This window comes from Mustelus asterias, chromosome 19 (assembly GCF_964213995.1).
Source record: "Mustelus asterias chromosome 19, sMusAst1.hap1.1, whole genome shotgun sequence".
NCBI lineage: Eukaryota > Metazoa > Chordata > Chondrichthyes > Carcharhiniformes > Triakidae > Mustelus > Mustelus asterias.
This window is the reverse complement of record NC_135819.1, coordinates 58,871,537-58,887,879: the sequence shown is the minus strand read 5'-3', so window position 1 is coordinate 58,887,879 and position 16,343 is coordinate 58,871,537. Positions and strand designations below refer to the sequence as shown.

Below are 16,343 nucleotides of genomic sequence, written 5' to 3'. Positions count from 1 at the left end.
ACACAGAGAGCGAGCGACCAGAGAGAGCGAGCGAGAGAGAGCGACACAGAGCGACGACACAGAGAGCGAGCGACACAGAGAGCGAGCGACACAGAGAGCGAGCGACACAGAGAGCGAGCGACACAGAGAGCGAGCGACACAGAGAGCGAGCGACACAGAGAGCGAGCGACACAGAGAGCGAGCGACCAGGAGGCGACACAGAGGCGAGCGACACAGAGAGCGAGCGACACAGAGAGCGAGCGACACAGAGAGCGAGCGACACAGAGAGCGAGCGACACAGAGAGCGAGCGACACAGAGAGCGAGCGACACAGAGAGCGAGCGACACAGAGAGCGAGCGACACAGAGAGCGAGCGACACAGAGAGCGAGCGACACAGAGAGCGAGCGACACAGAGAGCGAGCGACACAGAGAGCGAGCGACACAGAGAGCGAGCGACACAGAGAGCGAGCGACACAGAGAGCGAGCGACACAGAGAGCGAGCGACACAGAGAGCGAGCGACACAGAGAGCGAGCGACACAGAGAGCGAGCGACACAGAGAGCGAGCGACACAGAGAGCGAGCGACACAGAGAGCGAGCGACACAGAGAGCGAGCGACACAGAGAGCGAGCGACACAGAGAGCGAGCGACACAGAGAGCGAGCGACACAGAGAGCGAGCGACACAGAGAGCGAGCGACACAGAGAGCGAGCGACACAGAGAGCGAGCGACACAGAGAGCGAGCGACACAGAGAGCGAGCGACACAGAGAGCGAGCGACACAGAGAGCGAGCGACACAGAGAGCGAGCGACACAGAGAGCGAGCGACACAGAGAGCGAGCGACACAGAGAGCGAGCGACACAGAGAGCGAGCGACACAGAGAGCGAGCGACACAGAGAGCGAGCGACACAGAGAGCGAGCGACACAGAGAGCGAGCGACACAGAGAGCGAGCGACACAGAGAGCGAGCGACACAGAGAGCGAGCGACACAGAGAGCGAGCGACACAGAGAGCGAGCGACACAGAGAGCGAGCGACACAGAGAGCGAGCGACACAGAGAGCGAGCGACACAGAGAGCGAGCGACACAGAGAGCGAGCGACACAGAGAGCGAGCGACACAGAGAGCGAGCGACACAGAGAGCGAGCGACACAGAGAGCGAGCGACACAGAGAGCGAGCGACACAGAGAGCGAGCGACACAGAGAGCGAGCGACACAGAGAGCGAGCGACACAGAGAGCGAGCGACACAGAGAGCGAGCGACACAGAGAGCGAGCGACACAGAGAGCGAGCGACACAGAGAGCGAGCGACACAGAGAGCGAGCGACACAGAGAGCGAGCGACACAGAGAGCGAGCGACACAGAGAGCGAGCGACACAGAGAGCGAGCGACACAGAGAGCGAGCGACACAGAGAGCGAGCGACACAGAGAGCGAGCGACACAGAGAGCGAGCGACACAGAGAGCGAGCGACACAGAGAGCGAGCGACACAGAGAGCGAGCGACACAGAGAGCGAGCGACACAGAGAGCGAGCGACACAGAGAGCGAGCGACACAGAGGAGCGAGCGACACAGAGAGCGAGCGACACAGAGAGCGAGCGACACAGAGAGCGAGCGACACAGAGAGCGAGCGACACAGAGAGCGAGCGACACAGAGAGCGAGCGACACAGAGAGCGAGCGACACAGAGAGCGAGCGACACAGAGAGCGAGCGACACAGAGAGCGAGCGACACAGAGAGCGAGCGACACAGAGAGCGAGCGACACAGAGAGCGAGCGACACAGAGAGCGAGCGACACAGAGAGCGAGCGACACAGAGAGCGAGCGACACAGAGAGCGAGCGACACAGAGAGCGAGCGACACAGAGAGCGAGCGACACAGAGAGCGAGCGACACAGAGAGCGAGCGACACAGAGAGCGAGCGACACAGAGAGCGAGCGACACAGAGAGCGAGCGACACAGAGAGCGAGCGACACAGAGAGCGAGCGACACAGAGAGCGAGCGACACAGAGAGCGAGCGACACAGAGAGCGAGCGACACAGAGAGCGAGCGACACAGAGAGCGAGCGACACAGAGAGCGAGCGACACAGAGAGCGAGCGACACAGAGAGCGAGCGACACAGAGAGCGAGCGACACAGAGAGCGAGCGACACAGAGAGCGAGCGACACAGAGAGCGAGCGACACAGAGAGCGAGCGACACAGAGAGCGAGCGACACAGAGAGCGAGCGACACAGAGAGCGAGCGACACAGAGAGCGAGCGACACAGAGAGCGAGCGACACAGAGAGCGAGCGACACAGAGAGCGAGCGACACAGAGAGCGAGCGACACAGAGAGCGAGCGACACAGAGAGCGAGCGACACAGAGAGCGAGCGACACAGAGAGCGAGCGACACAGAGAGCGAGCGACACAGAGAGCGAGCGACACAGAGAGCGAGCGACACAGAGAGCGAGCGACACAGAGAGCGAGCGACACAGAGAGCGAGCGACACAGAGAGCGAGCGACACAGAGAGCGAGCGACACAGAGAGCGAGCGACACAGAGAGCGAGCGACACAGAGAGCGAGCGACACAGAGAGCGAGCGACACAGAGAGCGAGCGACACAGAGAGCGAGCGACACAGAGAGCGAGCGACACAGAGAGCGAGCGACACAGAGAGCGAGCGACACAGAGAGCGAGCGACACAGAGAGCGAGCGACACAGAGAGCGAGCGACACAGAGAGCGAGCGACACAGAGAGCGAGCGACACAGAGAGCGAGCGACACAGAGAGCGAGCGACACAGAGAGCGAGCGACACAGAGAGCGAGCGACACAGAGAGCGAGCGACACAGAGAGCGAGCGACACAGAGAGCGAGCGACACAGAGAGCGAGCGACACAGAGAGCGAGCGACACAGAGAGCGAGCGACACAGAGAGCGAGCGACACAGAGAGCGAGCGACACAGAGAGCGAGCGACACAGAGAGAGAGCGACACAGAGAGAGAGCGACACAGAGAGAGAGCGACACAGAGAGAGAGCGACACAGAGAGAGAGCGACACAGAGAGAGAGCGACACAGAGAGAGAGCGACACAGAGAGAGAGCGACACAGAGAGGAGAGCGACACAGAGAGCGAGCGAACAGAGAGAGAGCGACACAGAGAGAGAGAGAGAGCGACACAGAGAGAGAGAGAGAGCGACACAGAGAGAGAGCGACACAGAGAGAGAGCGACACAGAGAGAGAGCGACACAGAGAGAGAGAGAGCGACACAGAGAGAGAGAGCGACACAGAGAGAGAGAGAGAGCGACACAGAGAGAGAGAGAGAGCGACACAGAGAGAGAGCGACACAGAGAGAGAGAGAGAGCGACACAGAGAGAGAGAGAGAGCGACACAGAGAGAGAGAGAGAGCGACACAGAGAGAGAGAGAGAGCGACACAGAGAGAGAGAGAGAGCGACACAGAGAGAGAGAGAGAGCGACACAGAGAGAGAGAGCGACACAGAGAGAGAGAGAGAGCGACACAGAGAGAGAGAGAGAGCGACACAGAGAGAGAGAGAGAGCGACACAGAGAGAGAGAGAGAGCGACAGAGAGAGAGAGAGAGAGCGACACAGAGAGAGAGAGAGAGCGACACAGAGAGACAGAGAGAGACACAGAGAGAGAGACAGAGAGAGGCACAGAGAGAGAGAGAGAGAGGGGGCAGAGAGAGAGACACAGAGAGAGGCAGAGAGAGAGAGGCAGAGAGACGGCGAGGGAGGCAGAGGCAGAGAGACGGCGAGGGAGGCAGAGGCAGAGAGACGGCGAGGGAGGCAGAGGCGGAGACGGCGAGGGAGGCAGAGGCAGAGAGACGGCGAGGGAGGCAGAGGCGGAGACGGCGAGGGAGGCAGAGGCGGAGACGGCGAGGGAGGCAGAGGCGGAGACGGCGAGGGAGGCAGAGGCGGAGACGGAGTGGGGCACGCGCAGAGCGAGAGGGGCACGCGCAGAGCGAGAGGGGCACGCGCAGAGCGAGAGGGGCACGCGCAGAGCGAGAGGGGCACGCGCAGAGCGAGAGGGGCACGCGCAGAGCGAGAGGGGCACGCGCAGAGCGAGAGGGGCACGCGCAGAGCGAGAGGGGCACGCGCAGAGCGAGAGGGGCACGCGCAGAGCGAGAGGGGCACGCGCAGAGCGAGAGGGGCACGCGCAGAGCGAGAGGGGCACGCGCAGAGCGAGAGGGGCACGCGCAGAGCGAGAGGGGCACGCGCAGAGCGAGAGGGGCACGCGCAGAGCGAGAGGGGCACGCGCAGAGCGAGAGGGGCACGCGCAGAGCGAGAGGGGCACGCGCAGAGCGAGAGGGGCACGCGCAGAGCGAGAGGGGCACGCGCAGAGCGAGAGGGGCACGCGCAGAGCGAGAGGGGCACGCGCAGAGCGAGAGGGGCACGCGCAGAGCGAGAGGGGCACGCGCAGAGCGAGAGGGGCACGCGCAGAGCGAGAGGGGCACGCGCAGAGCGAGAGGGGCACGCGCAGAGCGAGAGGGGCACGCGCAGAGCGAGAGGGGCACGCGCAGAGCGAGACGGGCACGCGCAGAGCGAGAGGGGCACGCGCAGAGCGAGAGAGGCACGCGCAGAGCGAGAGAGGCACGCGCAGAGCGAGAGAGAGGCACGCGCAGAGCGAGAGAGAGGCACGCGCAGAGCGAGAGAGAGGCACGCGCAGAGCGAGAGAGAGGCACGCGCAGAGCGAGAGAGAGGCACGCGCAGAGCGAGAGAGAGACACGCGCAGAGCGAGAGAGAGACACGCGCAGAGCGAAAGAGAGACACGCGCAGAGCGAAAGAGAGACACGCGCAGAGCGAGAGAGAGACACGCGCAGAGCGAGAGAGAGACACGCGCAGAGCGAGAGAGAGACACGCGCAGAGCGAGAGAGAGACACGCGCAGAGCGAGAGAGAGGCACGCGCAGAGCGAGAGAGAGGCACGCGCAGAGCGAGAGAGAGGCACGCGCAGAGCGAGAGAGAGGCACGCGCAGAGCGAGAGAGAGGCACGCGCAGAGCGAGAGAGAGGCACGCGCAGAGCGAGAGAGAGGCACGCGCAGAGCGAGAGAGAGGCACGCGCAGAGCGAGAGAGGGGCACGCGCAGAGCGAGAGAGGGGCACGCGCAGAGCGAGAGAGGGGCACGCGCAGAGCGAGAGAGAGGCACGCGCAGAGCGTGAGAGAGACACGCGCAGAGCGAGAGAGAGACACGCGCAGAGCGAGAGAGAGACACGCGCAGAGCGAGAGAGGGGCACGCGCAGAGCGAGAGAGGGGCACGCGCAGAGCGAGAGAGAGGCACGCGCAGAGCGAGAGAGAGGCACGCGCAGAGCGAGAGAGAGACACGCGCAGAGCGAGAGAGAGGCACGCGCAGAGCGAGAGAGAGACGCGCAGAGCGAGAGAGAGACACGCGCAGAGCGAGAGAGAGACGCGCAGAGCGAGAGAGAGACGCGCAGAGCGAGAGAGGGACGCGCAGAGCGAGAGAGACACGCGCAGAGCGAGAGAGACACGCGCAGAGCGAGAGAGACACGCGCAGAGCGAGAGAGACACGCGCAGAGCGAGAGAGACACGCGCAGAGCGAGAGAGACACGCGCAGAGCGAGAGAGACACGCGCAGAGCGAGAGAGACACGCGCAGAGCGAGAGAGACACGCGCAGAGCGAGAGAGACACGCGCAGAGCGAGAGAGGGACGCGCAGAGCGAGAGAGGGACGCGCAGAGCGAGAGAGGGACGCGCAGAGCGAGAGAGGGACGCGCAGAGCGAGAGAGGGACGCGCAGAGCGAGAGAGGGACGCGCAGAGCGAGAGAGGGACGCGCAGAGCGAGAGGGGGACGCGCAGAGCGAGAGGGGGACGCGCAGAGCGAGAGGGGGACGCGCAGAGCGAGAGAGGGACGCGCAGAGCGAGAGAGGGACGCGCAGAGCGAGAGAGGGACGCGCAGAGCGAGAGAGGGACGCGCAGAGCGAGAGAGGGACGCGCAGAGCGAGAGAGGGACGCGCACAGCGAGAGAGGGACGCGCAGAGCGAGAGAGGGACGCGCACAGCGAGAGAGGGACGCGCACAGCGAGAGAGGGACGCGCACAGCGAGAGAGGAACGCGCACAGCGAGAGAGGGACGCGCACAGCGAGAGAGGGACGCGCACAGCGAGAGAGGGACGCGCACAGCGAGAGAGGGACGCGCAGAGCGAGGGACACACACACACACACACACTGAGAGAGACACACATACACAGAGACACCGAAAGAGACACACACACACACACACACACAGAGAGAGAGAGAGAGACAGACAGTATTTCCTCTGGTTAGGATTTCCAGAACAAATATTTAAGCTCGGGCATTCAGCAACAATGTCTGTAACAATAACACATCTTCACTCTGGGTATTGGACCTCTTTCCACTAAAAGGCTGTGAAGTCAACTGAAAATTTCAAACTTGAGCTTGATTGAATTTTGTTAGGCAAGGGTTTCAGGATCAATGGTGGGTAGATGGGAGTTAAAGTACGGATCATCCATAGTCTAAGCTCAAGGGTTTACTCCTCTACCTGTCAAATTTCCTGCTGTTGGTGCTATTTTCGATGATCCCGATCAACTGGGTAGAAACACTGAGGGAGATGATGAACTAAGAATATAGGACTGCTGTATACCAGATCCATTTAATTGCAGTTATCCTTAAAATAGATCATACAGGACTGTCGCTGCCATCCTCATCTTGAGCACATGGAGGCAGTGTCCTCAATCACTGCCAAGTAGGTGAGTAAGACAGAGGGTGGGATTCTCCGGCCTCCCAGCCGTGTGTTTCTTGGCCGGGGGAGGTGGCTTGCTGTTCGTGGGTAGTGGGATTCTCTGGACCCACCACTGTCAATGGGATTTACCATTGAAGCCACCCCACACCGCTGGGGAACCCCTGGATGAGAGTGCGCTGCTGGAAGGACCAGAGAATCCCGCTGGCTTGGATAACTGGAAAATCCCACCCATATTCAGCATATCCAGTTCCACTGCCAGCTACATTCCCTGGTACACTTCCTTTCATCTTGTACGTCCCTAATCATAAATATTGCATTTGGGGCAGCCTAAAAGCAATCCCCAATTTTAATTGATTTTCCAACCACTACAGGGCTCTTTGGCTTGCCGTTGGTCGATGACATTGCAATGATAGTTTGTATTTTAATAGCCCCAGTTTATATATTACTTCTTTTATTCCCTTCTGGGTGTACCGAGCCCTCATAAACACTTGAGTTATTGTCGGCTTTCTAGAGATTTTCCATACATTTGGTTGCATCTTTTTCAAATAAATGCTTCTTTCTATCGTGTCTCAAAATATTCAGCATAAAAGAAGCTGTTCTCTTTTAAGGCCCAATCATAGATTAATCTCCGCCTTACACCCATGTCATAGCACGGCACAGTTTATGTGTCAATTCTGTTTTAAACAGATAGGAAATTATAGAAATTTAAACTTGCCAACAGCACTTTAGTCCAATTGCGGGTTCTTGTTTAACCATGTCACACCAGGAAAAGCCATTCCATTCATGGAAAATTTGCACTATATGAATGTTACATTGTGTCTTTCTGTTCCAAAACAACTTGAAAACCGATTGTGAAAAAAACAAACTGACATGACAGGAAAAGAGCCAAGCGCACTATAATTGACAATTGCCTGATTAGTAATCAACTACTTAATGTTAAAAATAAAGAAAGCATCACAAACCAAATTCACAACATAGTTGTTAACTATCAGGTCAATCTTCTTCCTTCCTATGTAATGAAGATAATTCAGTAGATATTCCTTCAGTTTCTCAACCATCTATAGAAATGAAGGTTTTTGTCACAATTAACATTACATTTTTCCACCATTTAACAGGTAACAACAACAAAAGCTGCAATAACCTGCCACTTTGCAGCCAAATCACTTGAACAGTTTAACACCAGACTTTAAGTACTGTCCCCACTTCTTATGGGAACTTCCGTGAGAACATGATTTCCCATTATATGCAATGACCAATATAACATGGGAGTAGTATGCAGCATTTTGAAGAATATAGAGAGATGCTTATCATGTTAGGTATGTAATACTAAAGCCAGGAGGGTCGTGTGGCACAGTGGCTAGTGTCCCTAGCTCTGGGCCAGAAACTCCATTGCCACAGAAGTTGTGTTCAGAATGCGGCCAAGTAGGTTGCTTATGAGCCTGTAAATCCTTCCAATACCCCTGATGGCAGGTGGAAGAATGGGAGGGTTCCCAGCCAGCCATGCTGCAGAAAGCAACAGCAAACAACTGCAGTCCTTTGCTAAGTATAATCATGGACCAATCCAATGAAAATCCATGGTTGTCAATGCCCTCTTAGGACATGATACCTGAAGGAGGAGGAATGCCGAACTTCAGTTGAGCACAACTTAAGCCTGGATCTATGAGCAAAAGTTATGGGGAATGTCTTCAGGCAGACCACATTTGACTAAGGGCCCCAAGCTCTGCGACACCAGCTTACCCTGGCCATGGTCATCAGAAAACTGCTGTGAGCAAGACCAATCATTCAGAGTCAAGTCAGAACCTGATTGCAATTGGAAAAATCCAATTTTTTGACATTATTGGGAAGCAGGTGGGTGATTGGCCAGTGAATATTTTCTATTTATCTTATCTAAACTAGGAAACGTCAAGGAGGGCAAGTGGAATATTTATTGAAACAATAAGAATATAAGCAGATACAGGATTAGAAACATTAATTAAAATGTAATCATTAAAATAAAAGCTGTAAAGGTGGCAGGGCAGGTGATGTGTGGCCATTGCAGAATGTGGGCACTCGTGGACACCTGTGTGATCCAAGGCTAACATGTCTGCAGCATGTGTTTGCAACACAAGATGCTTTGACTCAGAGTCATTGAGCTGGAGGACAAGTCTCTGGACACAACAGAGATGGGGAAAGCTAGAATAGGAATGTAATGGTAGTGGAGGACAGGGGGTATAGTCAGGGGGTTCGGCACAGCTCTCTGCAGTCAGGCCCGAGAGTCCAAAAGGCTGCATTGTCTGCTCCGTGCCAGGATTCGGAACATCTGCCTCTGGGCCAGAGAGGAACCTGTCGTTGGAAGGGGGGGATCCAGTTGTCATGGTCCCTATTGGTGCCAATGACATCAGTGTGATTAGGAGAGAAGTTCCGTTTAGGGAACAGGAGCAGCTCGGGACTAAATTAAAAATCGGAATCTCAAAAGTACTAATCTCTGGATTATTACCTCAGCTACAAGCAAATTAGCATTGGATGAATAAGATTTGAGAGTTGAACCCTGTTAGCTAACCAATCCTCTATTCATGCTAATTTGTCACCCCTTACACCATGAGCTGTTACTTTGTGCAGTATAATTTGCTGTGACACCTTTCTGGAAATCTAAGTATACCACATCTACAGGTTTCCCTGTATCTGCATTCCATTTTACTAATAAATTAGTCAAAAACAATTTTCTTTCATCCACTTTGTTATGGATCTTACGAGCATTCAGATACAGATCCTTTTAGTTCTGTCTTTTTACTATTATTGCAGCCTTATCTGCTGGTCAGCTCTTAAGTTTATACATTCTATCCATTCCTAGCACATTGATTATCATCACCCTTATCACTATCCTGTCCTTTTGCCTTGTCCTCTCCCTTTTACTTATCACACCTTCCCTCGCATAAAGGCCTCTCTACTGCTCTGGTTATTAGACTCACCAGAACACTGATTCAGCATGCTTCAGGTGAAGACCATCCCAACAGTACAGATTCCACTTTCCCCAGTACTGGAATCAAAATCCATTTCTCCCACACCAACTTTTGAGCCACCTGTTCAACTCTCAAATCTTACTCATCCAATGCTAATTTGCTTGTGGCTCATGTAATAATCCAGAGACTAGTACCTTTGAGATTCCGATTTTTTATTTAGTCCCTACCTGGTCATATTCCTTAAATGGAACCTCTCTCCTAATCCCACCCATGTCATTGGGACCAATAGGGACCATGGCAACTGGATCCCTCTCTCCAACGACAGGTTCCTCTCTGGCCCATTTTTGGGTTGGCAAGATGTAACAAGTTGAATGCCACAAGGATCAGTGCTGACGCCTCAATATTTACTATCTAGATTGCCAGGAAAACAGAGATAGATTTAAGCAATGTACATGTGTATCATTAAACATTAGAAATAAGGTACGGTTTTAAGTGGGTTTAATTTAGTGTTTCTGGGTAAGGAAGAGTAAACCTATAGTTAGATTCATGTTCGGTGCTTGCATCTGGGGGTTTTTGGTTTCAGATAAAACTGTGCTTCTATTTTGCTGAGAGAGGGTTATAATGTGAAAAGTAAACAAGCTCAGAGAGTAAAGCTTTGCTTAACAACCAGGAGCATCTTCAGTGTAGGAAGGTATTTGAGTGTAATTTTAGCTGATTTTATCACTGCCGGCTTTAGAAGGCTAGAAAGAGAACATGTCTCAGATTTGCTTGAAGAAAAGCCAAACCATGGGTTAGAGTCAGAATTTTATAGCAAAGAGGCCCTTTGGCCCATCATGTCTGTGCTGGCCAACTAACACCAATCTATTCTAATCTCATTTTCCAGTATTTGGTCATGGTTAATCAAACAAGTGCAGGAAAATTAAAGAACAACTAGTTAAGGAAACTAGAGAAATAAGGGAAGTTTCTACAAAGTCTGAAATTAAAGGAACAAAGGGAACAGGATACTGTTTATGGAAGTTAAAGTCACATCTGCGAAAAGAGTTGATGAGGTTGCTTACATACAAGCCACATATCTGAAGCAATTGTAAAGTTTGGTGCCCTATTTTCTAGTGTTTGAAGCAGTAGTATCCTGTTGAGGACTAAGTACCTGAGTTTGTGCAAAAGCATTTAAGACAAAGGAAAGCTGAAAAAGAGAGGCAGAAATCCTGGTGCTGGATTCCTTGTTAAAAATTGGAGCAAAAGCTTTTTTGAAAAGATCACTAGAAAACCTGAAATGGAAATTATAAGTATAACCCTCTCTAAGCAAAATAGAAGCACATTTTTATCTGAAATCGAAAACCCACAGATGCAAATATCTGACATGAAAGTAATAGAAAGCTGATGGAAAGTATTGTTGGAAAGAAGATTTTAAAGCCTGTATTTTTGGGAGTAGAGTTTGAGAGAGCCTCACGTGACAATCACCTGGGGGGATCCACAGAAGATCGGTTGAGTGGCATCGGGCATTTGGTTTCAGAGTGGGGTGTTATTTTTGAAAACTGTATATATTTGTGAAGCTAAGGGGGAAGTAAAGGAGTATTGTGTTATAATCAAACTTTTCATGTGTAATAAATGCTTTTTTTCTTATTGTTAAAGCTAATTAGCCGTCCAGTGACTCTGTTCCTCCACATTTTCTAAAAATAAGTAAATGTTACAATCTCCTGAGCCAGGGTTCCGTTCTGGAAACTTCCCAATCAGTAGTAACACCAACTGGGTGCAGAAAAGTATCAATAACTTGGATGAAGGAACCAAATGTACGGTTGCTAAATTTGCTGACGACACAAAGATAGGTAGGGAAGTAAATTGTGAAGAGGATTTCAGGTATCTGCAAAGGAATAGAAATTGGTTAAGTAAATGGGCAAGAAATTGGCAGATGTGAGCATAATGTAGGAAAATATGAACTTGTCCATTTACAAAGAGATTGCAGAGCTCTGTGGTACAGAGGAATGTGCGTGCCCTGGTGAATGAATTACAAAAGTTAGTGTGCATTATTAGTATTAGTTAGTATTAGGAAGGCAAATGGAATGTTGTCATTCATTGGAAGGGAAATAGAATATAAAAGTAGGGAAGTGTGGTCAAGTGACCCATGACCTCCAGGATTGTACAGAAATATTGATTTTTTTCTCACAGATAAAAACTCAAAATGTGGAAGCTAAGTTTAAACCGAGCCAGACTCAGCAATTTGCAAACTACAGAACCAGGACAGTTTTCACGTAGCCAGTCCTTGGACAATCAACTTCCCGTTGAAACTAGACAGGCCTGGAATTGCCTGGACTGGTGCTAAAGGCCACATTGTTTCAGAATGAGCCACTGTTTACACCTCCAGTGAACCTACTTTGTTAGAAGAATACTATGCAGACTTGGTGGCACCCAGCTCAGTAGGTCAGAGACACAGCATGGCAAGGACAGCACTTGACAATTGAAGGTTCAAAAACCATGTTCTTTGACCTCCAAATATGGAAAGTAGTCACCTCACTAGATCTTCCTGTCCCTGCCCGATGCTAGTATTGGACACAGGCCACAGAATCTTTGAGGAGGGTAAAAAAAGGGAGATAAAAAAAAGAGTAACCTGGAGCTCCAACTCTCCCTGCTTTTGCACTTTCTTCAAGGATGTCTCCAGAGAGCACCTTCAACTGGTAGTCATGTAGCACAGTATCGCCAGCTCCTTGTACCTTATGGCAAGCATCATCAGACTGACCAGATCCAGAAGACCACCCTGGTGAGATGACCCGAAGACCAGAACCAGCCCTAGACAAGAGGGGAAGCCCAAACCGACGACTACGGTTCCTGAAATATCGGCCAAACTCAAAGATGGAAGAACAGCCTGTCTCAGCCTTATTGAATAGGTATTACCAGTCTTTTCAGACAAACAATTCAAACATAGCAATGGGGTCCTGTGGGAAGCGCATGTCAAAAGTAGAGAGCTAATGTAGATTTAAGACTGTTTGCTCAGAGATTTAAGTCTGTTTACTGAAAAGTCCTGGGAAAAAATTGAATATTACCCTTGATAAAATGTTCAATAACGTTGTGTTGGACATTCAGCCAACTCTTGTCCCCTTTTGTCTATCTCATTAAGTAACGCACCCAGAGTTAAAAAGGATTAGTGCAAACAGATCAAGGTTAGTCAGGGTACATTTATCCACCCTTCACTTTACAACAGAAGTTTTGCTGCAATTGTACAGAGCATTGGTGAGACCACATCTAGAGTACTGCACTAAGTACAGCTCTTAGTTAAAAATAATTATTTAGAAAATATTTTAAAACACATAAGCACATTCAAAGTAGTTTAGAGAAGGTTCACTTGACAGATTCCTGGGATGAAGGGGTTATCATATGAGGAAGGTTGAACAGGTTTGGCCAGTTTCCATTGGAGTTCAGAAGAATAAGAAGTAATCTTATTCAAACATAAAAGATCCTGAGGGATGCAGGGAGGATGTTTCTGCTTCTGGGAGAGGCGAGAACTAGGGCACACAGTTTAAAAATAAGGGGTCTCCCATTTAAGATAGAAATAAGAGAATTTTTTTCTCTCAAAGGGTCACGAGTCTGTGGAATTCTCTTCTCCAGAAAGCAGTGGAGGCAGGGTCACTGAATATTTTTAAGGCAGACATAGAAAGATTCTTGACCAACAAGGGAGTCAAAGGGTACAGAGGGTAGGCAGTATTCCAGCTTAATATACAAGGTACACCAAACACCAAGTGGACTCCTTACCAGTCCTGTTAGCACCATCTGGTGGCAGTCCTCTTCCTGAAACAAGGGAACAGCTTGTTGTTCTGTTATTAAAGAAATGTCACAACATTTATTAACCTTTATTCACCTGCACAAACCTCTGAATCAAAAAAAGAAAAATTGTTACACATTTTATGATAAATTCATCTCCGCCAAAGCAGAATCACAAAAGCTTAGTATGCATATACAGCAAAAGCTAATAGAATGTTATTGATTATTGCAAAGGGAATTGAATACAAATGTAGGGAGGTGATGCTTCAGTCATACAGGGCACTGGCAAGACCACATCTGGAGTATGGTGTGCAGTACTGATCTCCTATTTAAAAGGGGATGTAAATGCTTTGGAAGCAGTTCAGAGAAAGTTTACTGAACTAATATCTGGAATGGCTGGGATGTATTATGTGGAAAGATTGAACAGCCTAGCCTGATATCTGCTCAAGTTTAGAAGAGTAAGAGGTATCTTGTCTGAAACATATAAGAATCCTGAGGGGTCTTGACAGGGTAGATGTGGAGAGAATGTTTCCTCTGATGGGAGAATCTTGAACGAGGAGTCGCAGTTTAAGAGGTCGCTCATTTAAGACAGGGATGAGGAGAAATTTTCCCTCTTAGAGGACTGAGAGTATTTGGAACTCTGCTTCCACCGCCTTCTGAGGAAGAGAGCCTTTGGATATTTTTAAAGCAGAGATAAATAAGTTCCTAATAAGCAAGGGGTGAAAGGTTGCTGGGGATAGGCAGGAATGTGGAGTTGAGGTTACAATCAGATCAGCTATGATCTTGCTGAATGGCAGAGTAACCTCGAGGCGTCAAATGGCCTACTGCTGCTCCTAAATCATGTGTTTGCAAGTCCGTATTAAAATATTCTCTGTTTTAGGGTGCGATTGCCTTTAGAACACGTAGTTTACAAGTGTGTAAATTCGACAAGAAAATTTACATATGAAATATCACTTAGCAATTGCAAGTAGTGTTTCAAAAATAATGACAATACATGATTATGGATCCACCAAGACTTTATACCCATAGTGAATAAAATTAGAATCTCAATTAAGCAAAGTTTGCCATTTCATTTTTGTACAAAATGACAGTCATTACTCACTTAAGCTTCATCATTAGTTATGTTTGAAGTATAGCACTAAGTCCATCATTAGTAAGATATATACAAAGTCCCTATACAAGTAAAATCAAATCATATCTTCCTACCTGAGGAACATTTGTCCACTTTTGAGAGAACCCTGTAAAAATTAAACCAGAACTTAGCTTCCTCGAATGACATTAGGCTGGCCAATGAGATAAAACAAAAAAATTGGGGATGAATTTCAATGAAAGTTCTTCTATTCTTTTGCAATTTCAGTGGAACAGCCAAAAACACTGGGAAAACTGTCATTTTTCCAGGCTTGGAATTCTTCTCCAAATTTACAGTGAATAAGCAGGCAACCCGCAGAGACTATTCTTTAAAAGTTGGAAAATTCACTTACTTTTTGGCATTTTCTAAAGTATTTCTGAAGTGCTTATTCGCCCTTTCATCCACTTTCTGAAATAATTTAAAAAGCCCATTTAGAAATTAAATTCACTTTCTTTTTGCAATAAACTAAGAGGTAATATACTTGTCAGGCACAGACATGAAGCATTGGTTAGATCCCTGGTGATAGATATTGAGGCTTCAGTGCGAGGTGCAGTGGACACCAGCAAATACAGTAGTTACATTTAGATTTCTTCTTCACTTGAATAGCTTATACAATTAGGCCTATATGGAGGAGGAGAGAAATTGATTTAACATTTCAGGTCAATGAACTACCATCAGAACTGGACAACTGAACAGAGCAGAGTAATTCTGATGAGAAGTTATTGACCTTAAACATTAATGCTGTTTCTCTCTCTTTCCACAGATGCTTTCAGCTGCTGAGTATTCTCTGCATTTTCTTTTAATTTCAGTTTTCTAGCATTCGCTGTGATTTGCTTTTATAAAGCTGTTTTAGATTTATTAAAGTAAAATGTTACCTTTGAGGTCCAAGTTGTTAAATTTATGTTCACATTAAAAACAATGAATGCTCACCTAAGTTCTCTTACCATATTTGAAAATAGCTGTGCTTTGATTTTTCTCATTGAGCTATTATTGTGCCATGGATTATGTAAACTTTCTAAATTCTTCATAGATTCCACATTTCTGTTTAGCTCTTCCCAAAAACCTTGGAGGTTTTGAATCTGGAAAGGAGGTGCGCACTTGTTTAAAAAAACCAAGCAATCAAATAATGTTTAACGTCACTCGTGAGTGGCACACAACCATTTGCATTTATACAGCACCTTAAACATATCAAAACATCCCAAGAAGCTTCACAGAAACATTATCAAACAAAACTTGACATTGAGCCATATAAGGTATTAGGGCATGTGATCAAAAGCTCGCTCAGACAGGCAGGTTTTAAGGAGTATCTTGAAGAGCAGGAGACACGCCATATCACTTCAGTCACAGATAATAATCAAACCAACATCTGGGCCCTCAACTTGCTAAACAGTACATTTGAGACAACCTGGTTTGTTTTCACAGAAGCAAAGTTTCCTTTTGCATCTTGGGAGGGTATTTTCAGTCTGTCAGGCAATATGTGCCACTGAACTACAACACAGCACTGTGAATTCGAAATCATAGTGCATTAATTAGCACTAATTAACTGTTTTTAAAATGTTGGTCTGTGGAACAAAAATCTATAATGACAAAAATGACACGAAGGTGAGTGGGAAAGCGAATTGCGTGGAGGACACGGAAAGTCTGCAGAGAGATTTGGATAGGCTGAGTGAGTGGGCGAGGATCTGGCAGATGGAATATAACGTTAGCAAATGTGAGGTTATCCACTTTGGAAGAAATAATAGTAAATTGGAATATTATTTAAATGGAGAAAAATTACATTGTGCGACTGTGCAGAGGGACCTGGGGGTCCTTGTGCACGAATCGCAAAAACTCAGTCTGCAGGTGCAGCAGGTG

The 16,343-nt window shown here is 49.3% G+C and overlaps 1 protein-coding gene across 9 annotated transcripts in view; it reads right to left on the bottom strand.

Annotated features, from left to right (window-relative positions):
• gsap (gamma-secretase activating protein) overlaps window positions 1-16,343 on the bottom strand; it is a 304,945-nt gene that overhangs the window by 35,770 nt on the left and 252,832 nt on the right. For all 9 annotated transcript variants that reach the window (XM_078235613.1, XM_078235614.1, XM_078235617.1 and 6 more), the window contains 5 exons: window positions 15,434-15,568; window positions 14,842-14,897; window positions 14,567-14,598; window positions 13,352-13,413; window positions 7,631-7,726 (listed from right to left, as the gene is read on the bottom strand). In XM_078235613.1, coding sequence (XP_078091739.1) covers window positions 7,631-7,726; window positions 13,352-13,413; window positions 14,567-14,598; window positions 14,842-14,897; window positions 15,434-15,568 — 381 coding nt within the window. The remainder of the gene's footprint in view (window positions 1-7,630; window positions 7,727-13,351; window positions 13,414-14,566; window positions 14,599-14,841; window positions 14,898-15,433; window positions 15,569-16,343) is intronic.